Consider the following 27,356-nt stretch of genomic DNA (forward strand, 5'->3'; position numbering starts at 1 on the left):
TCGGCGGCCGCGGCCGGGCGGACGTCACACAGGGGCGTTCCAGCGTGTCCGCGCCCAGGCGGCCAGGCGTTGAAGAAAAAGGTTGAAAGCGTTTTACCCGCGGTAGAGCCCAGTGCGCAGGGAGGAAGCCCGAAATCCTTATTTCGGATCAGAGACTATGGACCCTGGAAGTGAGCACACTTTTGCGACCTAAAAAATTTGTTACGATATTGTGAGGTGGAAGTAGGATGAGTGCTTTTCAGAAGTTAAACTTTGACTGAAAATTAAACTTGAGGATTTTTGCCAATAACCCCAGTGACACCTCTTTTCATTCCTGTCCTAAAACAGCTTAGAAGTATCTCTGGAATATATATCCAATCACTTGAATAAGTTTTTTTGTTATGTGTGGCAGAAGTCGGGTGAGGACAGAATGAAATGAAAAACGTAAGCCTAACTAAAAAAACAAAAAAAGGCAAATTGGTAGGTCATGCCATAGGAACAGAGTTGTAAAAGTTATAATTTGAAGTTCTGGGTTCGCAGACAAAATTTTGAAGAAATAAGGGCCTAGTAGTTTTTTGTTCTTGGAGAGCAAAAGCATGCTTTAGTCCTCCTCCACCACGGCCCACACAGCCTTTATATATTTGGAAGACAGCGGGAAAAGTGAGTGTAAAGTCGGGTCTTTCACCAATCCCGACTAGGCTGCTTGGCTCACTGGCTTGTCATCAAATGATGACAGATTTGAGAAAAACCTCAATGAATTATTAATTTGATAGTTCAATAAAATAACCCAGGAAATTTATTAAATTGTTTTGATAGAAATATATCATTGGGGTGCAGGATTTAGTCAACATATTCTCTAAACACTGGTTGCTTTACTGAAGGGGATATTGAAAAACCTTAAGTGGATTCTTTTTGTTGTGTTGCTGTTCAGTTGCTAAGTCATGTGTTTGCAACCCCATGGACTGTAGCCCACTAGGCTTCTCTGTCCCTGGGATTCTCCAGGCAAGAATACTGGAGTGGGTTGCCATTTCCTTCTCCAGGACTCCTCTTGAGGTCTGTATAATATGTGAGTTCCGACACTAACATGCTTGAAACAATGGTGAAGACTAAAATAGCAAACAAACAATGTGCTGAATTGTGAGATAGAAATTTAAAGACATTGTAGGAATTTTAAAACTAGATGAATGGTAAATAGGAAAGTTTTAGGAAGAGAAGCACCTGCCAGAGCAGATTATTGAAGTTGTAAGACACATGATCTGTTTGCAGGAGAGTAAGCCTGATCTGACTGGAGCAGAAGACTGGGTGGGTAATGTGGGTCCAGGCTACATAAGGCCTAGAAAGTCAAACAGAAGAATTGGATTCAGGGTAATATGATTGGGCAAGTTTTCTACTCCCATACCCTGACAGACCTGAGGAGGTCATGAGAATGTGGACCAGGATGATGCTACAGTGAGGGAAAGAAAGCATGGGTTATGAAAAACATCTTTAAAGGAGAAAAGGACAGGACCTGGTAACTGACTAGCCCATGGGTGATTAGGTAGAAGGATGTCAAAGACGTCTGGTTTTCAAGCCCAAGTGCCTTAGAGGATAAGCGTGGCGTAGGGAAGGGAGGAAAAACTGAAGTGTAATGTTGAGTTTCACTTGGTAATGAGGTGATAGAAAGTATCAAGTACATAGAAACAGTGTTTTGCAGACACTAACAGGTCTCTGATAATAGTGTGTCTTTTGATTAACAGGTCTCTGATAATAGTAAGTATCTTTTGATTAAGTGAGAGATCCTTTCACCTTCTGGGTCCCAACACTTCTTTTTGTACAAATCAGTATTTACTACCATACAAAGGTAGTAAAGGCAAAGGAGAAATGGAGATATACCCATCTGAATGCAGAGTTCCAAAGAAGAGCAAGGAGAGAGAAGAAAGCCTTCTTAAGTGATCAATGCAAAGAAATAGAGGAAAACAATAGAATAGGAAAGACTAGAGATCTCTTCAAGAAAATTAGAGATACCAAGGGAAAATTTCAGGCAAAGATGGGCATGATAAAGGACAGAAATGGTATGGACCTAACAGAACCAGAAAATAGAAGAGGTGGCAAGAATACACAGAAGAACTGTACAAAAAAGATCTTAATGACCCAGATAACCACCATGGTGTGATACTCACCTAAAGCCAGACATCCTGGAATTTGAAGTCAAGTGGACTTTGGGAAGCATCACTACAAACAAAGCTACTGGAGGTGATGAAATTCCAGCTGAGCTGTTTAAAATCCTGAAAGATGATGCTGTGAAAGTGCTGCAGTGAATATGCCAGCAAATTTGGAAAACTCAGCAGTGGCCACAGGACTGAAAAAGGTCAGTTTTCATTCCAGTCCTGAAGAAAGGCAGTGCTAAAGAATGTTAAAACTACTGCACAGTCATACTTGTCTCACATGCTAGCAAAGTAATGCTCATAATTTTCCAAGCTGGGTTTCAATAAACTGAGAACTTTCAGATGTTCAAACTGGATTTAGAAAAGGCAGAGGAACCAGAGGTCAGATTGCCAACATCAGTTGGGTCATAGAAAAAGCAAGAAAATTCAAAAAAGATCTGCTTCATTGACTATGCTACAACCTTTGTGTGCATCACAACAAGCTGTGGAAAAGAGATGGGAATACCAGACCACCTGACCTGCCTCCTGAGAAACCTGTGTGCAGGTCAAAAAACAACAGTTAGAACCAGACATGGATCAATGGACTGATCCAAATTAGGAAAGGAGTACATCAAGGGTGTATATTGTCACCTTGCTTATTTAACTTATATGCAGAGTACATCATGCAAAATGCCAGGGTGGGTGAAGCACAAGCTGGAATCAAGATTGCCAGGAGAAGTATCAGTAACCTCAGATACACAGATGACACCACGCTTATGGCAGAAAGTGAAGAAGAACTAAAGAGCCTCTTGATGAAAGTGAAAGAGGAGAGTGAAAAAGTTGGCTTAAAACTCAACATTCAGAAAACGAAGATCATGGCATCTGGTCCCATCACTTCATGGCAAACAGATGGGGAAACAATGGAAATAGTGTCAGACTTTATTTTCTTGGGCTCCAAAACCACTGCAGATGGTGACTGCCAGCTATGATATTGAAAGACGCTTGCTTCTTGGAAGAAAAGCTATGACAGATCTAGATGGCGTATTAAAAAGCAGAGACGTTACTTTGCCAACAAAGGTCCATCTAGTCAAAGCTATGATTTTTCCAGTAGTCATGCATGGGTGTGAGAGTTGGACCATAAAGATGGCTGAGCATTGAAGAATTGATGCTTTTGAGCTGTGGTGTTAGAGAAGACTCTTGAGTCCCTTGGACTGCAAGGAGATCAAACCAGTCAACCCTAAAGGAAATCAGTCTTGAATATTCATTGGAAGGACTGATGCTGATGCTGAAGCTGAAGCTCCAATACTCTGGTCACCTGATGCAAAGAGCTGACTCACTGGAAAGGACCCTGTTGCTGGGCAAGATTGAAGGTGGGAAGAGAAGGGGATGACAGAGGGTGAGATTTTTGGATGGCATCACTGACTTGATGGACACGAATTTGAGCAGGCTTTGGGAGATGGTGAATGACAGAGAAGCCTGGAATGCTGCAGTCCATGGGGTCGCAAAGAGTTGGACACAGCTGAGGGACTAAACAACAACAACCATATAAAGTTACTATGACTTTGTACCATACTCAGACTAGTTTTTTATTTTTCCAATAACTTTCACAAATGACATTTTAGATATTCCCCCCCTACACACACACACACACACACACACACACACACACACACACACAAACACCCAAGCACAGGGCCACCAACTTAAGTATGGGGCTTCCCTGATAGCTCAGTGGTAAAGAATTCGCCTGCAGTGCAGGAGACACAGGAGATGTGGGTTCGATCTCTGGGTTGGGAAGATCCCCTGGAGGAGGGCATGGCAACCCAGTCCAGTATTGTCAGGAAAATCCCGTGGACAGAGAAGCCTGGTGGGCTACAAAGCCATGGGGTCACAAAGAGTTGGACACCACTCACTGACCAAGGAGCAACAGCAGCAGCTTCAGTATAGCAGTTCTCTCTGGGTGGGGAAGAGGAAGGAATTTAGAAGGGAAGGGATATTTATTTGAAACACTTCTTTGCATGTTGTCTTTATTTGCTTCTGATTTTTAAAAATATTAAATCTGAATAACTTGTCATATTCAGAAACATAAATAGTATTCTAGAATCCCAGCTGCACTGCTTGCCAGCTGTTTCCCGGCAAGTGACTTAACATCTCTTATGTTTCCATTTCCTTATCTGTAAAAACGGGTAATAACAGTACCTAGTTCATGAGATTGTTGTGAAGTTAAACATGTCTATGTGTGTTTGCTATTACTATACACTGTGTGTTTTATTCTTTTGAAGCATTTTAAAATTAGAGTACAACAAAAGAATTTTGAAGATGCCTTAGAATTTGTTACAATGGTATTTGACAAAAATGAACTGTAAGAAGCTTCTTTGTGGTAGTTATTTGTTGACTTTTTCCTTCATGTAAAAAAGTTTTGTTGCAGCTGGTAGCACAAATAAACTTAGTGAAAAAGGTTGAACTTATAATTCTTAAAAGACTCCAACAATTTATTTCGTAAGTGTGAATGTAACTGTTAATGCATAAATTTAATGCTAATTCTTATTTCCATCTTTCTTTTTCTAATAAGATGTCAACATTGGAAATTACTCACAGAATGTACTCACTCAGCCAATTGACGCCAGCATTTCTTCCTTGAGACAATTTGAACCCCTTTGCCAGTTTCATCAGACAGACTCGTTTAATAATGAAATAGCATTTCAAGATCTGACAGAAAGCTTATCTTACACAGAGGAGCCAGAATTGCAGCATTATGTATGTGATGATGCAGAAGACACCAATATACAGGAAGACTCATTTAAGGAAGAAAACCCGATGGGAACTAGCACTTTCACCCATACAGATCAATTTGCTCTTGAATGTGTCAGACAGCCTTCTAGAAGCCCACCTGTAATCCACTGCAGTGAAGAGACACTGAAATTCATGGAAATGCCACTGGCTAATAGTACTGCCACGGAATCTGCCCTCAATCCTAGTCAGTCTCAAGACTTTGTGTGTGAGGAAGAAGTACACAGTGATGTTGAACAACCATTTTATAAAGAAAATAACTTTAACTTGCTTGATCTGAGAGCTAATTATGAAACAGAGGAGGTAAGACTTTTAATGATTAGTCCATAGAGTATTAAAGGAAGTGTTTTAAAAAAAAAAAAAATTACTGCTTATAACCGGAGGCTTTTGGAAGTAGTCCTAAATCATCAGTGTGAGGGACTTTGCTTCTCTGGGGGAACTGCCTTCTGAGATCTTCCTCAATTTAGAAACAATCCTTTCTAATGAAGTAAAATCCATACTTGGAGATTAGCTCTACCACATGATAATTTCTTTGAGGGTCAGGGTGCTGTCTTACTTATCCTTTTATGCACCCCAACATCTACATGATGCCTTGAGTATATCAATACTGAGCTTTTATGGCCTTCCCTGGTGGATCAGACAATAGAGAATCTGCCTGCAATGCAGGAGACCCAGGTTCAATCCCTAGGTTGGGAAGATTCCCTGGAGCAGGGAATGGCTACCCACTCCAGTATTCTTGCCTGGAGAATCCCATGAACAGAGGAGCCTGGTGGGCTACCGTCTTTGAGGTAGCATAGAGCTGGACACAACTGAGGGACTAACACTTTCCCTTTCAAGTTTTTATAATTAGTGAATTGTATTGATTGGAACTCAAGTTTACAGTAAGGAAAAGGTTGAGAAGAGGAAGAAATGCAGAGATATTCATTAAATTATTTGACAAGAAAACTCATGACTTTTCTATTATGTGGAATTTCTACTGATAAGCAAAAAAAATATTTTTCTACCAAAGTGAAAACATGAATTTGTCTCTGAATTGTTAATTCTGGGTATGTAGTATCATAAGACAGAGAAGGCAATGGCACCCCACACCAGTACTCTTGCCTGGAAAATCCCATGGATGGAGGAGCCTGGCAGGCTTGCAGTCCATGGGGTCGTTAGAGTCAGACATGACTGAGCGACTTCACATTCACTTTACACTTTCATGCATTGGAGAAGGAAATGGCAACCCACTCCAGTGTTCTTGCCTGGAGAATCCCAGGGACGGGGAAGCCTGGTGGGCTGCTGTCTAAGGGGTCGCACAGAGTCGGGCACGACTGAAGTGACTTAGCAGCAGCAGTATCATAATAGCACTGAAGATGCCAACAGTATAAAGTCTATATAGTCTCTCAATTAAAAAAAAAAAGAATTGGGGTGGGCAAATAGATAACAATCCAAAGGTAGCATAAAGAGTATCTTTTCATTGTGAGTTTAGTGAGAAAAGCTATGGCTGTTATATTTCATTTACAAGTAAAGTCAGGATTTTTTTGTTCATTTTATTTGAAAGCAGCATTTAAAAGACAAGTCTACTTACCTGTCTTGAGTTCTGGAAAATAACATTTTAAAAAGCTGCTGAATTAGGATTTCTTAAGATTGTAACTATTTCCATTGCATCTAGCCTTTCAGTCAGTCAGTAAATACTTTGAGGCATCTGTCATGTCTGAAGCCCTGTGCTATGTGTTGGTTATAGAGTGGTTGACAAAACCAGAAACAAAAAGACGTGGGCTCTGTCCTCATGACAAGAACACTCTCATAGAGGAGACAGACATTAATCAAATAATCACATGAGTAAATATGAATTTTCAACTGGTAAGTGCTGCAAATAAAAGTTACATATAAAGTGTATATGTTATAAAATTACATATAAACTTGCAGCTGTGGTAAGCACTATAAAGTAAGATCGGAGTCTTCCTGTCCCTGGTCAGGGAGTTTGGGTAAGACTTCCCTGAAGTGTAGTGGTAACTGAGCTCAGCTCTGCAGGATGAATGGGGGTAGTTAGGTGGTGGGCGTAGGGGAGCATTCCACACAGAAGTAGTGATAGCAACTAGTGTGAAAACCTTGTGGCTGCAGGAAGCATGGTCCCTTCCTTCGTGGGTCTGAAGGCAGCTTAGTGTTGCTGGGTTGGAAGGACGTTGTAGAGGATGGAAAGGTAGCTCGGGTTAGATATCAAGATCAGTATCAGAACCTTACAGGCCTCAGTAAGGATGGTTGTCTTTATCCCAGAACGATGAAGAAGCACTATAATATAAGGGTCCAATATCCCTAAATTCTATTTGGAAAGTTATTCAGCCCATCCCTTTAGAGATCTTTTACTAGCATATTCTGTCATGTTCATTTTAGTGTTTCCTACAACTTCCCAGGGCCTCCCTGGTGGCTCAGATGGTAAAGTGTCTGCCTGCAGTGCAGGAGACCTGGGTTTGATGCCTGGGTCAGGAAGATCCCCTGGAGAAGGAAATGGCAACCCACTCCAGTGTTCTTGCCTGGAAAATTCCATGGACAGAGGAGCCTGGTAGGCTACAGTCCATAGGGTCTCAAAGAGTTGGACAAAACTGAGTGACCTCACCTTCACTTTCCTACAACATACTGTTGTTTTTTTTTAACCCCCTTCTCCCAAATCTGTATTGTGAGCAGAAAGTCAGTCATGAGATATGTTCATCAGATTTTCTGATGTTCACATTAGAAATCATAGAATTGTGAGATAATGGCTTGATGAGGAATCAAAAGAGGGCTCACCATATATGATAAACCCACAGCAAACATTATCCTCAATGGTGACAAATTGAAAGCATTTCCCCTAAAGTCAGGAACAAGAAAAAGGTGCCCACTCTCACCACTACTATTCAGCATAGTTGTGGAAGTTTTAGCCACAGCAATCAGAGAAGAGAAAGAAATAAAAGGAATCCAGATTGGAAAAGAAGAAGTAAAACTCTCATTGTTTACAGATGACATGATCCTCTACATAGAAAACCCTAAAGACTCCACCAGAAAATTACTAGAGCTAATCAATGAATATAGTAAATTGCAGGATGTAAAATTAACACACAGAAATCCCTTCCATTCCTATACACTAACCATGAGAGAAATTAAGGAAATAATTCCATTCACCATTGCAACAAAAAGAATAAAATACTTAGGAATAAATCTACTTAAGAAAAAAAAAAGACCTATATATAGAAAACTATAAAACACTGATGAAAGAAATCAAAGATGACACAAATAGATGGAGAAATATACCATGTTCATGAATCCAAAGAATCAATATAGTGAAAATGAGTATACTACCCAAAGCAATCTATAGAGTCAATGTAATCCCTATCAAGCTACCAACAGTATTTTTCAGAGAACTAGAACAAATAATTTCACAATTTGTATGGAAATACAAAAAACCTCAAATAGCCAAAGCAATCTTGAGAAAGAAGAATGGAACTGGAGGAATTAGCCTGCCTGACTTCAGACTATACTACAAAGCTACAGTCATCAAGACAGTATGGTACTGGCACAAAGACAGAAATATAGATCAGTGGAACAAAATAGAAAGCCCAGAGATAAATCCATGCACCTATGGACACCTTATCTTTGACAAAGGAGGCAAAAATATACAATGGAGAAAAGACAATCACTTTAACAAGTGGTGCTGGGAAAACTGGTCAACCACTTGTAAAAGAATGAAACCAGAACACTTTCTAACACCATACACAAAAATAAATTCAAAATGGATTAAAGATCTAAATGTAAGAGCAGAAACTATAAAACTCCTAGAGGAAAACAGGCAAAACACTCTCTGACATAAATCACAGAAGGATCCTCTATGACCCACTTCCCAGAGTAATGGAAATAAAAGCAAAAACAAATGGGATCTAATTAAACTTAAAAGCTTTTGCACAACAAAGGAAACTATAGGCAAGGTGAAAAGACAGCCTTCAGAATGGGAGAAAATAATAACAAAGCAACTAACAGAATTAATCTCAAAAATATACAAGCAACTCCTGCAGCTCAATTCCAGAAAAATAAACAACCCAATCAAAAAATGGGCCAAAGAACTAAACAGACATTTCTCCAAAGAAGACATACAGATGGCTAACAAACACATGAAAAGATGCTCAACATCACTCATTATCAGAGAAATGCAAATCAAAACCACAATGAGGTACCATCTCAAGCCAGTGAGGATGGCTGCTATCAAAAAGTCTACAAACAATAAATGCTGGAGAGGGTGTGGAGAAAAAGGAACCCTCTTATGCTGTTGGTGGGAATGCAAACTAGTACAGCCACTATGAAGAACAGTGTGGAGATTCCTTAAAAAACTGGAAATAGAACTGCCATACGACCCAGCAATCCCACTGCTGGGCACACACACCAAGGAAACCAGAATTGAAAGAGACACATGTACCCCAATGTTCATTGCAGCACTGTTTACAATAGCCTGGACATGGGAGCAACCTAGATGTCCATCAGCAGATGAATGGATAAGAAAGCTGTAGTACATATACACCATGGAATATTACTCAGCTATTAAAAAGAATGCATTTGAATCAGTTCTAATGAGGTGGATGAAACTGGAGCCTATTATACAGAGTGAAGTAAGTCAGAAAGAAAAACACCAATATAGTATATTAAGGCATATATATGGAATTTAGAAAGATGGTAATGATGACCCTGTATGTGAGACAGCGAAAGAGACACAGATGTAAAGAACAGTCTTTTGGACTCTGTGGGAGAAGGCAAGGGTGGGATGATTTGAGAGAGTAGCATTGAAATGTGTGTATTATTTGTGAAGTGGATCGTTGATCCAGGTTCGATGCATGAGACAGGGTGCTCAGGCCTGGTGCACTGGGATGACTCTGGGAGGTGGGATGGGGAGGGAGGTGGGGGGGATTCTGGATGGGAAACACGTGCACCTGTGGCTGATTCATGTTGGTGTTTGACAAAAACCACTACAATATTGTAAAGTAGTTAGCTTCCAATTAAATAAATTTTAAAAAAAGGCTTTAGAGAGGACAAAAAAAAAGGGGGGCTCACAAGAGAGGGTTGTCAGCATCATGGTAGATTGAGATATTCTCTCTGTCTCTGCTTTTCAATCTACAATTAGTAAAACATCCACAGCTCAACAGATGTGGCTCTCCCCAACACACCAGGATGCTGGAGAATTCCACACATCCATACATCTAAAGGAGGGTGGACTGGAGCACACAGAGGAGGCCGCACTGGGGGACTGTGGAGATTGTGCCTGAGATCGTGGTCCTCCCGGGGTGGCAGCTGAGCCCACAGCCTCAAAGAACCCAGCAGCAGGAGGAGAGGCGGCACCCACAACCTCCTGGCCGCTAGCCAACCGTGGGTGACTGGCAGCAGTGGAAGTGGGGCCTGCAACCATCTCTCCAGCTCCAGAGGCACCCATAACTGCCCCCCATCAATCCAGCCCACAGTGGCAGCACCCAGGAATCTGATGACACCCAACTCCTCCCAGCTCTCCCCCTCCCTGCATGCGGTAGAGCCTGTGACTCAGGAGATTTTGGACAGGGCAGAAGCAGTGCCCCAGAGCCTCAGGCGGTGACATCAACAGCAGCAAGACACAGCCACCCTAGAGGTACAGGCAGCGACAGCAAGGGCGCCTATCAGAGCCATGAGGGTGGGTAGTGCCAACTGCCAAAGGTAACCAGAGCTAGCGCAGAAAAGAGAAACCAAAGACTTAAGCCATAGATGCCACCTCCTGGCAAACAAAAGAAAGGCCTCTAATTTCTAACCCACTGAGTCATTAGAATCAAGAAAAATTAAAGCATCTTCACCTAAAGAAGGAGGGTTTTTTGCTACTTCAGATTCAGTGTGCCAGGGAACAACAAGGCAACAAGGGCTAGCCACAGTAACACTACCACGAAAAGAAAACGGCGGTTCTCCAGAAACTAGACTTAACGTCCATGGAATACTGAGATCTAGCTGACAGTACGTTCAAAATAGGTGTCATAAACTCGAGGAGCTATGAGAAAGCTCAGAAAGCCAATTCAATGAGCTAAGGAATTAAGTTTATTAACGGAAGGAACATTTTACCAAAGTGTTGAAACTCCAAAAAAAAGAACCAAACAAATTCTGGAGCTGAAGGACCCAATAATGAACAAGATGAAGAAGGGATTAAAAAGCCTTGGAAATAGAGCAGACTATTTGGAAGAGAGGATTAACAAGCTTAGGGATAGAAACCTAATAGAAGTGATGCAGGTAGAAGAGGAAAGAGAATCTTTAAAAGTGAGGAAATTCTGTGAGAGCTGCACAACTCTTTTAGGAAGGACAATGGTAGGGTAATGGGAAATCCCAGAGGGAGAGACGAGAGAGAAGGAGAAGGGAGCAGAGAGTTTAAATAATAGCTAAGGGACTTCCCTGGTGGTCCAGTGGTTAAGACTTCACCCTTCCAGTGCAGGGGGCATGGGTTCGGTCCCTGGGCAGGGTACTAAGATCGCACATGTCACAGTTCAGTTCAGTCGCTCAGTCGTGTCCGATTCTTTGCGACCCCATACATCGCAGCATGCCAGGCCTCCCTGTCCATCACCAATTCCCACATATCACAAGGGATAGCCAAAAGATAAATAGAAATAAGGATTACTAAAACCAAGAGCATATCAGGGATGTAAAAAGATTAAGGTTTTTTTTTTTTAATAGCTAACCTAAAAAAATAGCAAACCTAAGAAAAGAACTATATACAAATCTATGAAGCTAAGAAATCATTGCTAGTAGATCTTCTCTAAGACATGTGGTACTAAAACTGTCAAAAATCAATGACAAAGAGGTGTTAAATACAATGTGATACTCTGGACTGGAATTTGCTATTAAATGTGCCATGGTATATAAGACATTAACATTAAGGGACCCTGGGTGAGAGGTATAGAGTACTCTTTATGCTTATAACTTTTTCATAAATCTAAAATTATTCCAGAATAAAAGTTTTATTAAAATAGAATATTTTAAAAAGGGAAAAAAGGATGGTTATCTATAAAGGAACCCCCATTAGGCTATCAGCAGATTTTTCAGCTGTAACTATAGGCCAGGAAGGAATGGAATAAAATTCTCAAAATAGTGAAAGATAAAAACTGTCAGTCAAAAATACTTTATCCAAAAAAGTTATCATTCATATATGAAGGAGAAATAAAGACTCTCAGACAGACAAAAGCTGAAGGAGTTCATTACATTAGACCTGGCTTACAAGAGATGTTGAAATGAGCTCTTAGGCCCAAAATAAAAATGCAGAATACACAAAACTTTGAGTAAGGTGATAAATAGTCAGAAAATTGCAACTTTATGTCAGAATAGATTATTAACACTGTATTATACCATAAATGTCAAGGGAAAAAAGAGCAGAAAAAGTAACTATAACTACTTCAAATTGGTAATAAATTTACAACATTAAAGGATAATTTGAGACAGCAAAGACAAAAGAGGAAGAGGAAAAGGACAGAACCTGTATAGGCATATGAAGATCAGATGCTGTCAGCAGAGAAAAAGGACTGTTTTATCTATAAGATGTTTTATACAAACCTCATGATAACCACAAAATAAAGATCTAGAGCAAAGATGTGAAACATAAAAAAGAGAAACATCATAGAAAACCACCAAACCAGAACAGCAGACAGAAACACAAGAAAAATAAACAGTGGACATACAGAGCAATCAGAAAATAAAAGATAAAACCAAGTTCTCATCTGTCAAGAATCATCCTAAATGTACATGGATTTAATTCATCAATCAAAAGGCAGATTGGTTGGGGCTTCCCTGGTGGTGCACTGGTTGAAAATTCACCTGCCAATGCAATGGACGCGGTTTCAATCCCTGCTCCAGGAAGATCCCACATGCCTCAGAGCAACTAAGCCCATGTACCACAACTGTGGAGCAGGTGCTTTAGAGCCCATGGACCTCAGTAAGAGAAGCCGCTGCAATGAGAAGCACAGCTCAACAGAGAGAAACTAGAGAAAGCTTGCACGGAGCAAATAAGACTCAGCACACTCAAAAATAAGTAAACGTGAGTGAAAGTCGCTCAGGTCGTGTCCGACTCTGTGACCCCATGGACTATACAGTCCATGGAAATCTCCAGGCCAGAATACTGGAGTGGGTAGCCTGTCCGTCCTCCAGGGGATCTTCCCAACCCAGGGATCGAACCCAGGTCTCCCACTTCACAGGCGGGTTCTGTACCAGCTGAGCCACCAGGGAAGCCCAAGAAGACTGGAGTGAGTAGCCTCTCCCTTCTCCACAGGATCTTCCCCACCCAGGAATGCAACCAGGGTCTCCTGCATTGCAGGCAGATTCTTTACCAACTGAGCTATGAGAGAAGTCCTCATACCTCATACCTCAACAAAGAGTAGCCCCTGCTCTCCAAAACTAGAGAAATCTTGCGTGCAGCAAATAAGACTCAGCACAGTCAAAAATAAATAAATCTTAAAAAAAAAAAAAAGTGGTTGGATGGATTAAAAAGCAAGACCTCCCCGCCCCCAAAAGAGATATATTAAAAACGAGATCCAGCTGTCTACTCCCTCCAGTAAACTCACTTCAGCTTTAAAGATAAACGTAGACTCAAAATGAAAGGATGAAGATGATGTCCAAAGCAAATGGTAGCTAAAAGAAATTGAGTGTAGCTGTGTTCATATCTGACAAAATAGACTCCAAACTCCAAACCAAAAAAGGTAACAAGAGACAAAGATGGACATATAAAAACAATAAATCTATCATAGACAGTATAATTAGTGAATTGGCCTTAGCAATATCTTTGGGTATATATCCTCAGGCAAGGAAAACAAAAGCAAACATAAATGGGACCTCATCAAACTAAAAAGTTTTTGCACAGTGAAGGAAACTATCTATAAAATACAAAGACAACCTGCCAACTGGGAAAAGATGTTTGCAAACCACATAACCAATAAGGGGTTAGTATCCAAAATATATATAGAATTCATACAACTCAATAACAACAAAAAAATCTAATTAAAAAATTAGCAGAGGAGCCAAATAGACGTTTTTCCAAAGAAGACATACCGGTGGCCAACAGGCACATGAAAAGATGTTCAACATTGCTGATTGTTGCTGCTGCTGCTGCTGCTAAGTTGCTTCAATCGTGTCCGACTCTGTGCGACCCCATAGACGGCAGCCCACCAGGCTCCCCCGTCCCTGGGATTCTCCAGGCAAGAACACTGGAGTGGGTTGCCATTTCCTTCTCCAATGCATGAAAGTGAAAAGTGAAAGTGAAGTCGTGTCTGACTCTTCTGCAACCCCATGGACTGCAGCCCACCAGGCTCCTCGGTCCATGGGATTTTCCAGGCAAGAGTACTGGAGTGGGGTAAGGTGGGGTGCCATTGCCTTCTCTGACCTAAGTGCCTATCAATGGATAAATGATAAAGAAGGTATTTCGTATATTTACAATAGAATACTACTCAGTCATAAAGATGAAATTTTGCCATTTGTGGCAACATGGATGGGTGGATCGTGAGGGTATCATGCTAAGTAAAATAAGTCAGGTGGGGAAAAACAAATATGATTTCATTCATATATGGGATACAAAAAAACCCAAACAAAAACCAAAAAATAAATGAACAAAATAAATGAAATGAGTAAAATGGATCAACTGTATGGTGATAAATGGAAACTAAATGTTTGGTGGTGAGTGTGCTGTAGTGTAAACAGAAGTAGAAATGTAACGTACACATGAGGCTTACATAATGTTAAAAACCAACATTACCTCAAAAATAATTTTTTAAAAATGTCTTTGCAGATTTAGGGTAATGAATAACTTTGTTTTAATTCATTTGAAGTCAAAGGAAATATCTTATATGTATCCAGAAAAGTTTGTGTCATAGAAGATGGTGAGAGTATCAATATTTAATTTTTTTTTGTAAAAGCATAATACAGATACCATACCTGCTGTGCTAAGTGCAGTACATGACATTCAGCAATTAATACTTAAGTATTTTTGTTAATTAGATATTAGTGTTGGACGTACACGTCTTCCCTATTATTTCAGAGCTGAGAAAACCAAATTTAGGGATCCAGTGTTCAAGGGCAGCTCTCTTTGACCTCAAAGCTCATGATATTTCTACTCTTTCAGACTTATTTTACTTACTGTAATTTACAGATTGCAGGTTCTTCCAAAGGAGTACAGAATTCTATGGATATTCCTGAGATGTCAGTCAGACACCAAAAGGAAGTCCCAGAAAAAGGCAGGTGGAGTCCACAGATGGTCTCAACTTGGGCTCCTACAGGCATTTGTTGGAGCGATGGAGCGTCTCAGGAGGCCTGCTTGATACCTGACGCAGAGCAGAGCTTGGAAAGCTTACAACCTCTGGAAGAGGACATGGCTTTAAATGAAGTCCTACGGAAATTAAAACTCGCTAACAAAGAACAGGAAACTCGGATCCAAGACCTAGAGCATCGTAACACGTATTTAGAGAAGAAGGTTGAAGAACTACAGATGAATACGACTAAACAGCACGTGTTTGTGGACATCATCAATAAGCTAAAGGAGAAGGTCGAAGAGTTAATTGAAGAAAAGTACAGAATAAAGCTAGAGAAGAATGATACAGAGAAGACACTGCAGAGTTTGCATGAGATTTTAGTTACCACCCAAAACCACCTTCAGGAATGCAGGAGTGAAAAGGAAACCTTACAGTTAGAGTTTAAGAAACTCAAGGGCAATTATGCTAGTCTAGAGGAAAGGTACATGACTCAGTGCATGGAGATGGATAGCGCCTTGAGCAAGAAAGAAGAAGAGATAGAAAGACTGCAGCAACTCAAAGGAGAACTGGAAAAGGCCACCAGTGCCGCTCTGGACTTGTTGAAAAGGGAGAGAGAGACCAGAGAGCAAGAGGTCCTGTCTTTACGGGAGGAATTTCAGAAACGTGAAAGGAAACACCTGGATGAAAGAGAGAATCTGAAATCTAAACTCGAGAAATTGGTCGCTCAGGTTCAGAAGGTGCAATTCCTATCCGACAGTGAAAAGGCTAAGAATGCAGAACTCCAGCAGCAGATCGACGAGGTAAAAAATGAAAACACAAAACATCAGCAGCAGGTTGCAAGGAGTGAGGAGCAAAATTGTGTCCCTAAATGTGAGATAGCTCGACTCAAGGAGATCTTAGAGGGTGTAACAGAGTCAGATGTGGCCAAGGTATTATCACAAATTCAGAATCTCTAAGGCAGAATTTCAGGAGTTTCTAATAGTCTGCTGAGGCGTATTTGGGCGTGGCCCATACCCTAATTTGTCGGCGGAGAGAATTAACAACCAAAAAGAGAGAAATGATGGAGAAGGTGCCACAGGTTTGGACGAGTTTCTTTGGGTCTCAGATACTCACATTAAAGAACAGCCATTCCTGGCCTCTTGCAATTATATTGGTAGAGTTGCAAATGAATGTGGGCATTTTGTGGGTACCTAGGAGCCTGGTATGGAGAAGGCAATGGCACCCCACTCCAGTACTCTTGCCTGGAAAATCCCATGGACGGAGGAGCCTGAAGGGCTGCAGTCCATGGGGTCGCCGAGGGTCGGACACGACTGAGCGACTTCACTTTCACTTTTCATTTTCATGCATTGGAGAAGGAAATGGCAACCCACTCCAGTGTTCTTGCCTGGAGAATCCCAGGGACGGGGGAGCCTGGTGGGCTGCCGTCTATGGATGGGGTCGCACAGAGTCGGACACGACTAAAGTGACTTAGCACACATGCAGGCACTCGTACATGACCAATCATCCGAAGCTTCCTCGAGAAAAGATTTTCTGAGTGAGGATCTCAGTCTTTTCATGCCATGTCTGCCTATTCAACAGTAAAACTAAATAATACAGCTGCATATTTGGTTTACAAGGCAAAACCTACATCATATCACACAGTAATCTTGTAAAGTTACTAACATTTTTACTGAGATGGCACATCCACGAGTTTCAGGTGTGCAGCATAAAGATTCAATATCTGTATGTATTGCAAAATGATCATTCGTTAAGAACAACATGAGAGCCTCGTATCAATGTGTTTGGAGAACCTGTATTTTGTATTTGCAGCTCAGATGGCTTTTTTTGGCAGACAACTGGAAGCCTGTCTTGGTAGTGATAATCCTCACAAGCCAGAGCACATCTGCTCTATTCCAGTTTTGTAGGCCTGCCTTAAAATATCTGTAGTGCAATCTTATTAACTCTATTAGAAGGCTAATCTGAGTCAGAAAATGTATGTTTATTTTTATATTTGTCATAATAACTTAAACTGAACTGATCTGTTGCTCAAAGATGTCCTTAGAAGACTTACTTTTGTGAATATCTAATCTGTATTAAGTATTGTTTGCAAGACAGGATCCTATTATTTTTAATGGCTCTTAGAAAAATACTGTTCTCATGGGACTGGAAATTCTCTCTGTCATCTTTTCTCCAGAAAGAAGAAAGGATTATCTAAGCCAGTGTGATTCTCAAACGTTAGCATTCATCAGCCTCAGCTATGAAACTGCAGATTGCAGGGACCACCCCAGAGTCTCTGATTCAGCAGGTGTGAGGTGGGGCCTGGGGATTTGCATCTCCAGGAAGATCTTAGGGACTCACTGATGCTCCTGGCCCCAAGGTCATGCTTTGATAAGTACTGACCTAAGCAGGTCGGGAAGATCCCCTGGAGAAGGGAACAGCAACCCACTCCACTATTCTTGTCTGAAGAGTCCCATGGACAGAGGAGCCTGGCGGGCTACAGTCCATGGGGTCAAGAAGAGTTGAAACACAGCTGAGCAACTAACACTTTCATTTTCACTTTCAGCCTAAGCAAAGATGACCTTCAGTTTGGCTGTTAACCAAAGCATGACAAATTTTGAATTAGTAAACACTGCGTAAATCAGTGTTACTGTGCAGCAGTTTATCCACTATACAATGTTTTTCTTGAGCTTTCTTTTTTTAAAGGCAGCTTTTGCACCATCTTGACTAATCCGTTTTTTTTTTTTTTTTTTACTTCTAGTTTTGCTTTTCATTAATCTTTAGGTCCATTTTCTCAATGTGTGTTCTGGGAGCATCTTTGATGTCGAAGCATTTTCATGGTAATATGAAGACACCATTGCCCTTTTCACTCTCATTCTTTCCCAGGTGTACAGTGGAGTTTTCCCGTGAAGCCATGTGGCATGTGACAGGGTAATTGCTTTCATGATTGATGGAATATGGAAAGCACAGTGGAGAGTCCTGCTGTCTTCTATTAAGCCAGCATTAACAATATTTGCAGAAAGTGTAAACTTTCCCACTTTTCACTAGTTTTTCATTTTGACAAATGTGGTAATTTTGTATTAAATTGTCGCTTATACTGACATAATAGATTTATTGTTTAAATGAATTAGTAAATAAATATTTTTGAATGTTCTCAGTTGTAATTTCTAATACAATGAATATTGATAAATATAAAATAGATTCTAACACAATAAATATAAATGTAGATATTGTATTTTTAATACAATAAATATTGATTGTTATTTAAATGAATTTGTAAATCAATATTTTTTATGTTCACACTGTGATTTCTGATGCAATAAATATTGACAGATACAGCCTAACAAACAAAAGCTTTGGTATATCCTCAATAATTTTTAAGACTATGAAAGCATCCTGAAAATAAAAAAGTTTGAGAACCGCTGCTTTGAGTTTTTAAGAGTGGTATTCAGCATTTTACCTAAAAAGTAATCCAGATTCTGTGTCTTTATTGTGACAAGTCTGAATTGTGTATGTGTAGGATACAAAGATGACACATTCTAATTTGTTCCTGAATCACTCACCTTGTGAAGAAGGGAGCGCAAACCCCCCAGACATGAAAAGAACTTCACAGCCGACGTCCAGAATTCTCAGTCTTCTGGCTCTGATGGTAGAACTTCTCCCACATCAGGTAATTATACAAAAATCATATTTTTATTAAGAAATATCAAGGTTGGACAATCAAGTTATGAAAGAAAAATAATGGAAGGAATGATACAGATGGATACGGAAGCCTGGCGTGCTGTAGTCCATGGGGTTGCAAAGAGTTGGACATGACTGAGCGACTGAACTGACTGATACAGATGCTTAAACCAACCAATCAGCCCTTCCTTCTTCCCACTGCTTCATCCTGTCTTTTTTCATCACCTAATTCCCACAAATCAACAGTAAGATAATGTAGTAGGACTGAAAAAAATAAGAACTTCAGGCAAAACCTGTCCCTCAGTGCTTTCCATGTGTTAGGAAAACTCCCTCTGAGCAGTAGTCTTGGGCTCCAGCCCGGCTGCTCCTAGTGATGAGTTCACATGGGTGGGCTGTTTACCCAGTCTGATCTGAAGTGCAGCTCTGGGGCAGGGTGGGCAGTGTGGAGCTGTGTCCATGGGAAGAATGAAAAATGAAGTTGGTGTCCAGTGAGTTCCAGACATGGCCTCTCCACCTCTTGGCTGTGTGACCTGGCCAAGGAAATTTTCCTTTCTCAGCCTTAGCTGCAGTGGTATCGCTGCTGCCCTGGGAAGTGACAGACCCAAGTTTGAAGGGCATGATGCTTGGAACAGCTCCTCAAATTATTGAACTCTCTTTCTTCCTCTTCCCTCTGATTATTGTATGTTTCTTTGAGCTTAAGTGCACTCCTCTGAGCCAAAATTTGGCAACGTGGGTTTGCTGTGTTCCTGATCTGACACAGGAACACACTACACACTACACTACTATTTTCTTTCAGCTAAAATTTGTTGAACGCCAGCATTTATTGAAGGCTGGAAACCAAGCTAAGTAATTTTAGCAGAGATCCCAATCGACGGCCCAAAGACTGTGCCCGCCTGAAGTTTTGTCTTCATAAGGTTTGAATTTGAAAGTGTCGCCAGCGCTTCTTGCTGCAGCCTTTCCCTCACCCCTGGCCCTTCAGACATCTGCTTTCTCACCATATTTGCTTGATTTTCTCTTCTCTCAGCGGATGCTGCTGTTCTTTCTCAGTCTTATTTGCTGGCTGCTGCTTCTCTCCCAGACCCCTCAGTGAGCCATCCATCAACCCTCTACTTAGTAGATCTCATTCCAGGCCAAACAAATACCTGTTTGCTCAAGGCTTCAAGATCAGAGACTCGATATGTGATATGCCCTCTGCTAATACAGGGTAAGCCTCTAATAGGCACTGGACAAATATTTGCTGGCTGCCCACCCTGTCCTTGGAGGCATTTAAATTGACTCTGCTTTTCATGGATTATCTCATTCAACTCTTACACCATTAAAAAAAATATTATCAGGCTTTTTTTTTTTTTTTTAACATGGAAAAACAAACAGGCCTAGAATAGTTGAGTTTCTTGTTCAAAGTCTCACATAAGTTAAGTGGCAGAATGAGTTTCCATTCCGTTTCAGAGCTGCAGTAGAGGCTTTCCACTGTGCTCAGTCGATCAGTCGTGTCTGACTCTACGACCCCATGGACTGTAGCCCACCAGGCTCCTCTGCCCATGGGATTTCCCAGGCAAGAATACTGGAGTGGGTCACCATTTCTTTCCCCAGGGGATCTTCCCAGCATAAAGATTGAACCCATATCTCCTGCATTGGCAGGCAGATTCTTTACCACTGAGCCACAAGGGAAGCTCTAAGTGGCAGAACTCAGATCCAAACCCAGGTAGTCTGACTCTAATGCGTGCACTTTTGACCCTTAGGTTACAAGGGTCTTCACTGTACAAGTACACTGTACAAGTATCTTCATTCTGGGGGCCACTGAAATGTCTAGAGTTTCAATATTATTAACGATGTCTCATTGTTCTGGTGTCAGGTATAACAATTAGTCTAAAATTTGGATTTGTAAACTGACTAGGCTAACAGGAGATGTATCTATGAATGTGTAGTCATTATAGTTACTATCAATGTGTATTAACTTCTTGCAATTATCCTAATTTGTCCCACTTACAATTTATATGCAAATGTGAATCTAAATGAATTATTTCCACATTAACCTGTTATTAGATGTCTTATGATGAGTAACTGAAGAATTGAGTTCAATATTTTTCTTCCTTCTTTTGTTTGGCCTCTTCTTTTGCATGGGACATTTAATTTGTATTCTACCCTTCATTCTTTTAATTTTATTGAAAACTTTTTAAGAAAGCTTCTCAAAACATTACCCTTAGGACATCATCAATCCTGATGCTGAACATTTCAAAGAGAATGAGAAAGTTAGTGATATGCCACAAAAATTGAAGAGTTTTCATCTTAAAAAGAAAATTTTAGATAAAGAGGTATGTATTCTTCATTCTAAAAATTATATCATTTTTAGTGAAAAAAGAAGTAAAAAAAAGCTAGTGTAAAAGTATAAAGAGGCTCCTAAAAACTTTGGATTTTTTAAAATAATTATTTCAGGGGACAAGATTAGCTTTACTTTGACTCTAAGGAGGCCTTTTGTTCAACACTTGACTTGTTTTATAACCTAAGTATGTCTTAGAAAATCCCATTCATCTACCCAAAAACTGGTATGAGTATCTGTTCACTTTTAATGGTACCACTGATTCCTGAAGATAAGTATATTTTGACATTCCTATAGGGCTTCCTTGATAGCTCACCTGGTAGAGAATCCGCCTGCCATGCAGGAGACCCCTGTTCCATTCCTGGGTCCGGAAGATTCCCTGGAGAAGGGATAGGCTACCTATTCCAGTATTCATGGGCTTTCCTGGGCTCAGACAGTAAATAATCCACCTACAATGTGGGAGACTTGGGTTTGATCCCTGGATTAGGAAGATCCCCTGGAGGAGGACACTGCAACCCCCTTGAGTATTCTTGTCTAGAGCATCCCATGGACAGAGGAGCCTGGGGGTCTCAGAGTCAGACACTACTGAGCAGCTAAGCACAGGACATAGTTATTACAAACTTTATCACTTGGAATAGTGGATACATTGGAAACAGATTTTATTTCTCAAGTGAGACAAGTAATGGAAGGCCCTTGGGACTTCTTCAGTCAGTCTCTCGGCTAGTGGTGCAGAGGTGGAGAGAGAACTAGGAGAGCCAGGTAAGTGTTGTTGTTCAGGTGTGCAGTCGTGTTCGACTCTTTTCAACCCCATGGACAGCACGCCAGGCTTCCCTGTTCAAACTTGAGTCCATCGCGTCAGTGATGCCATCCAACTATTTCATCCTCTGTCATCCCCTTCTCCTCCCGCCTTCGATCTTTCCCAGCATCAGGGTCTTTTCTAATGAGTCAGCTCTTTGCATCAGGTGGCCAAAGTATTGGAGCTTCAGCTTCAGCATCAGTTCCTCCAGTGAATATTCAGGATTGATTTCCTTTAGGATTGACTGGTTTGATCTCTTTGCAGTCCAAGGGACTCCCAAGAGTCTTCTCCAGTACCATAGTTCAAAAACATCAATTCTTCAGCGCTCAGCCTTCTTTATGGCTTCCCTTGTAGCTCAGTCAGTAAAGGATTTGCCTGACGTGCAGGAGACCCAGGTTCAATCCCTGGGTTGGGAAGATCCCCTGGAGAAGGAAGTGACAACCCACTCCAATATCCTTGCCTGGAAAATCCCATGGACAGAAGAGCCTAGTGGGCTGCAGTTCATGGGGTCTCAAAGAGTTGGGCATGACTGAGCGACTAACACTTCTAGCCTTCTTTATGATCCAATTCTCACATCCATACATGAATGCTAGAAAAACTGTAGCTTTGACTAGATGAAACTTTGTTGGCAAAATAATGTCTCTGCTTTTTAATATGCTGTCTAGGTTGGTCATAGTTTTTCTTCTCGAGGAGCAAGTGTCTTTCAGTTTCATGGCTGCAGTCATCATCTGCAGTGATTTTGGAGTCCAAGAAAATAAAGTCTGTCACTGTTTCCATTGTTTCCCCATCTATTTGTCATGAAGTGATGGGGCCTGATGCCATGATCTTCGTTTTGTGAATGTTGAGTTTTAAGCCAGCTTTTTCACTCTCCTCTTTCACCTTCATCAAGAGGCTCTTTAGTTCCTCTTTGCTTTCTGCCATAAGGGTGGTGTCATCTGCATATCTGAGGTTATTGATATTTCCCCTGGTAATCTTGATTCCAGCTTGTGCTTCATCCAGCCCAGCATTTTGCTTGATGTACTCTGTATATAAGTTAAATAAGCAGGCTTACAGTATACAGCCTTGACGTACTCCTTTCCCGATTTGTAACCAGTCCATTGTTCCATGTCTGGTTCTAACTGTTGCTTTTTGACCTGCATACAGGTTTTGGAGGAGACAGGTAAGGTGCTCTGGTGTTCTGATCTCTTTAAGAATTGCTTGTCGTGATCCATACAGTCAAAGGCTTTAGCGTAGTCAATGGAGCAGAAGTAGATGCTTTCTTGGAATTCTCTTTCTTTTTCTATGATCCAACTGATGTTGGCAATTTGATCTCTGGTTCCTCTGCCTTTTCTAAATCAATCTCTGACCATAGTTCTTCAGGCACTCTGGCTATCAGATCTAATCCCTTGAATCTATTTCTTACTTCCACTGTATAATCGTAAGGGATTTGATTTAGGTCATACCTGAGAGTCCCTTGGACTGCAAGGAGATCCAACCAGTCCATTCTAAAGGAAATCAGTCCTGGGTGTTCTTTGGAAGGAATGATGCTAAAGCTGAAACTCCAGTACTTTGGCCACCTCATGTGAAGAGTTGACTCATTGGAAAAGACTCTGATGCTGGGAGGGATTGGGGGCAGGAGAAGAAGGGGACGACAGAGGATGAGATGGCTAGATAGCATCACCGACTCGATGGACGTGAGTTTGAGTGAACTCCGGGAGCTGGTGATGGACAGGGAGGCCTAGAGTGCTGCAATTCATTGGGTCGCAAAGAGTCGGACACGACTGAGCGACTGAACTGAACTGAGCTGAATGGTCTAGTGGTTTTCTCTACTTTCTTCAATTTAAATCTGAATATTGGCAATAAAGAGTTCATGATCTGAGCCACAGTCAGCTCCCGGTCTTGTTTTTGCTGACTAAATAGAGCTTCTCCATCTTGGCTGCAAAAAATATAATCAATCTGGTTTTGGTTTTGACCATCTGGTGATGTCCATATGTAGAGTCTTCTCTTGTGTTGTTGGAAGGGGGTGTTTGCTGTGACCAGTGTGTTCTCTTGGCAAAACTCTGATAGCCTTTGCCCTACTTCATTTTGTACTCTAAGGCCAAAGTTGCCTATTATTCCAGGTATCTTTTGACTTCCTACTTTTGCATTCCAGTCTACTGTAATGACGGAGAAGGCAATGGCACCCCACTCCAGTACTCTTGCCTGGAAAATGACATGGACGGAGTAGCCTGGTGGGCTGCAGTCCATGGGGTCGCTAAGAGTCGGACACGACTGAGCGACTTCACTTTCACGCATTGGAGAAGGAAATGGCAACCCACTCCACTGTTCTTGCCTGGAGAATCCCAGGGACGGGGAGCCTGGTGGGCTGCCGTCTATGGGGTCGCACAGAGTCGGACACTACTGAAGCGACTTAGCATCAGTAGCAGCCACTGTAATGAAAAGGACATCTTTTTTTTGGTGTTAGTTCTAGAAGGTCTTCTAGTTCTTCATAGAACTGTTCAGCTGCTTTGGCAATAGTGGTTGGGGCATAGATTTAGATTACTGTGATACTGAATGGTTTGCCTTGGAAATGAACAGAGATCGTAGTCATTTTTGAGATTGCACCCAAGTACTGCATTTTGGACTCTTTTGTTGACTATGAGGCCTATTCCATTTTTTCTAGGGGAGTCTTGCCCACAGTAGTAGATATAATGGTCCTCTGAGTTAAATTCATCCATTCTGGTCCATTTTAGTTCACTGATTCCTGGAATGTCAATGTTCACTCTTGTCATCTCCTGTTTGACCACTTCCAATTTGCCTTGATTCATGGACCTAACATTCCAGGTTCCTATGCAATACTGTTCGTTACAGCATTGGGCTTTGCCTTTACCACCAGACACATCCATAGCTGGGTCTTGTTTCCTCTTTGACTCAGCTTCTCCATTCCTTCTGGAGCTGTTTCTCTGCTCTTCTCCAATGGCATATTGGGCACTTATCGACCTGGGAAGTTCATCTTTCAGGGTCATATCTTTTTGTCTTTTCATACTATTCCTCGGTTTCTCAAGGCAAGAATGCTGAAGTGGTTTGCCATTCCCTTCTCCAGTGGACCACATTTTGTCAGAACTCTCCACCATGACCCGTCTGTCTTGGGTGGCCCTACATGGCATGGCTCATTGTTTCATTGAGTTAGTTGAGGTTGTGATCCATGTGATCAGTTTGGTTAGTTTTCCATGGTTGTGGTTTTCAGTTTGTCTGCCCTCTGATGGATGAGGATAAGAGGCTTGTGGAAGCTTCCTGATGGGAGGGACTGGCTGTGGGGAAATTGGGTCTTGCTCTCATTCGAAGAGTTGACTCATTGGAAAAGACTCTGATGCTGGGAGGGATTGGGGGCAGGAAGAGAAGGGGACGACAGAGGATGAGATGGCTGGATGGCATCACTGACTCGATGGATGTGAGTCTGAGTGAACTCCAGTAGTTGGTGATGGACAGGGAGGCCTGGCGTGCTGCAATTCATGGGGTCGCAAAGAGTCGGACACGACTGAGCGACTGATCTGATCTGATCTGATCTGGTGGGCAGGGCCATGCTCAGTAAATCTTTAGTCCAATTTTCTGCTGATGGGTGGGGCTGTGTTCCTTCACTGTAGTTTGGCCTGAGGCCAAACCATGATAGGGGTAATGGCTGTAATGGGGACCTCCTTCCAAAGGACTTATGCCAGCATGCTGTGACTCTCAGTTGGGAAAATGATAATAAGACTCAAACAGGAGCCATTTTTAATCTGAGAGGAAAACAGAAGTGACCAGTTTACCTGGCTGAACAGTAAATCTGGGATTCAATTTCAATACTGTACTAGCAGGAAATGACTTCTCTGAACTGTGAGGTGGATAGGAAATTTGTTGCAAGTGCTCTGGAGAACCTATCTTCTGGCTAACCTATAGAGAAAAGGACCAAGGAATAAACAGGCATGCAGAAAAACTACTGGTCTCCACTTCTTAAAGCAACCTTCAAAAAGAAGCCTAGTTGAGGGTTCAAAAGGGATGTTGTGCTTAGCTGCTCAGTCGTGTCTGACTCTTTGCCACCCCATGGACTGTAGCACGCCAGGTTCCTCTGTCCATGGGGATTCTCCAGGCAAGAATAGTGGGGTGGGTTGCCATGCCCAAACCAGAGGTCGAACCCAGGTTTCCCACATTGCAACCAGATTCTTTACCATCTGAGCCACCAGGGAAGCCCAAGAGGGATGTTTCAGAAATACAATTTCAGATATTTATGTTCTCTTGGTAAATTTCTGTGTCATTACTGTAATATTGGCAGACAAAATAATGTGATGTCTGTCATTTGATTGAGTGAAGGGAGTTGCAGGGAGGAGGAAGTGCTTGGGGTATTAATGATACAAGATTGATCATTAACTGTCAATAATTGGAGCTGAGTAATAGTTATATGGGGCTTCATTAGTTTTTTCTCTTTTTTTGAAATTGTTCATAATAAAAAATTCTGTACAGCATACTTTATCACTGATATTTGGAGGAGTTAGAAATATTGAATATTAAAGATCTATTATTATTATATGGAACATATAAGAAATGATACTGAATTGTATCTAGAAAAAGTTGGCTAATTTTTTCTTTAAAGCAGAGTCTTAATAGCCTGGCTGTAAAAGCAATTGGGTATTAGAATAAGCTCTGCGGAGCTCCCAAGCCCTCCCTCATGTTTGGTGACTTACAGGACTCACAGGACTCAGCACACAGTCATTCTCCCAGTTATGAGGTATTATTACTGCGAGAGGATTCAGAACAAAACCAGCAAAGGGGAAAAGCACATGGAGCAAAGTCCAGAGGAAACCAGGTGCCCTTCCCTTCCCTGGCAGTGAGCTGTGCAGCCCATGTGAAGAGTTCCCAGGGAAGCTCACTGGAGACTGAGTGTCCAGGGTTTCTATCTGAGGCTGGTCGTGTAGGCAGGCACCCTCTGCCTGCCACGTACCAAAACCCCAGACTCTCCCAGTGGAAGGAGGCGTTCAGCATAAACCACATCCTCTGTGCAAATAGGTTAGACGCAGTGAGCCTTCATACCGGGAAATGATGGAGACTCTCCCACGATCCAGGTTCCTAGAAGCCAGTCAGGGGGCACCTTGGCGAGCAGGCCTTTCTGGGGGCAACAGTCTCAGGCATGTTGTGTGAACTCTACTACACAGGAGCTCAAAATACAAGACACCTTTGAGACAGGGGTTGGGCTGTTCATGGTTTGGTGATTTTATTAGAAATGTTACTGAATGTAGTCTTATTTCCTGTCTCTGAAATAGAAAATGCCTTTTTCCTTAGCTACTGAAACATAAAGACAAAATCGCAGCTTTCAGACAGTTACTTGCTAATGAAAAATCATGTCAACATCAGGTTCCTGGGGTGAGTTAAACATTCACCGTGTCCTGTTTCTCTAATACAAAAATGCAACTTTAGATCTTACATTGAAAGCTTTCTGTTATTGAAGCCACTGGAGAGCTCTCTGATGG

At 41.6% G+C, this 27,356-nt stretch overlaps 1 protein-coding gene across 10 annotated transcripts in view; it reads left to right on the plus strand.

The window, feature by feature from the left end:
- The first annotated feature begins 81 nt into the window (after positions 1-81).
- CAGE1 (cancer antigen 1) overlaps positions 82-27,356 on the plus strand; it is a 37,708-nt gene continuing 10,433 nt past the window's right edge. For 7 of the 10 annotated variants that reach the window (XR_009733006.1, XR_009733007.1, XM_061398902.1 and 4 more), the window contains exons 1-7: positions 82-170; positions 4,675-5,195; positions 15,028-15,927; positions 18,624-18,773; positions 20,989-21,096; positions 26,576-26,695; positions 27,169-27,249. Coding sequence is in view for 8 of the 10 variants with exons in the window: in XM_061398902.1 (XP_061254886.1) it covers positions 158-170; positions 4,675-5,195; positions 15,028-15,927; positions 18,624-18,773; positions 20,989-21,096; positions 26,576-26,695; positions 27,169-27,249 (1,893 nt within the window). In the remaining 2 variants the exon portion in view is untranslated. The remainder of the gene's footprint in view (positions 171-4,674; positions 5,196-15,027; positions 15,928-18,623; positions 18,774-20,988; positions 21,097-26,575; positions 26,696-27,168; positions 27,250-27,356) is intronic. The other 3 variants (XM_061398904.1, XM_061398909.1, XM_061398906.1) reach the window with 2 other exon arrangements.

The sequence above is a fragment of the Bos javanicus genome, chromosome 23 (genome assembly GCF_032452875.1).
Source record: "Bos javanicus breed banteng chromosome 23, ARS-OSU_banteng_1.0, whole genome shotgun sequence".
NCBI classification, from domain to species: Eukaryota; Metazoa; Chordata; class Mammalia; order Artiodactyla; family Bovidae; genus Bos; species Bos javanicus.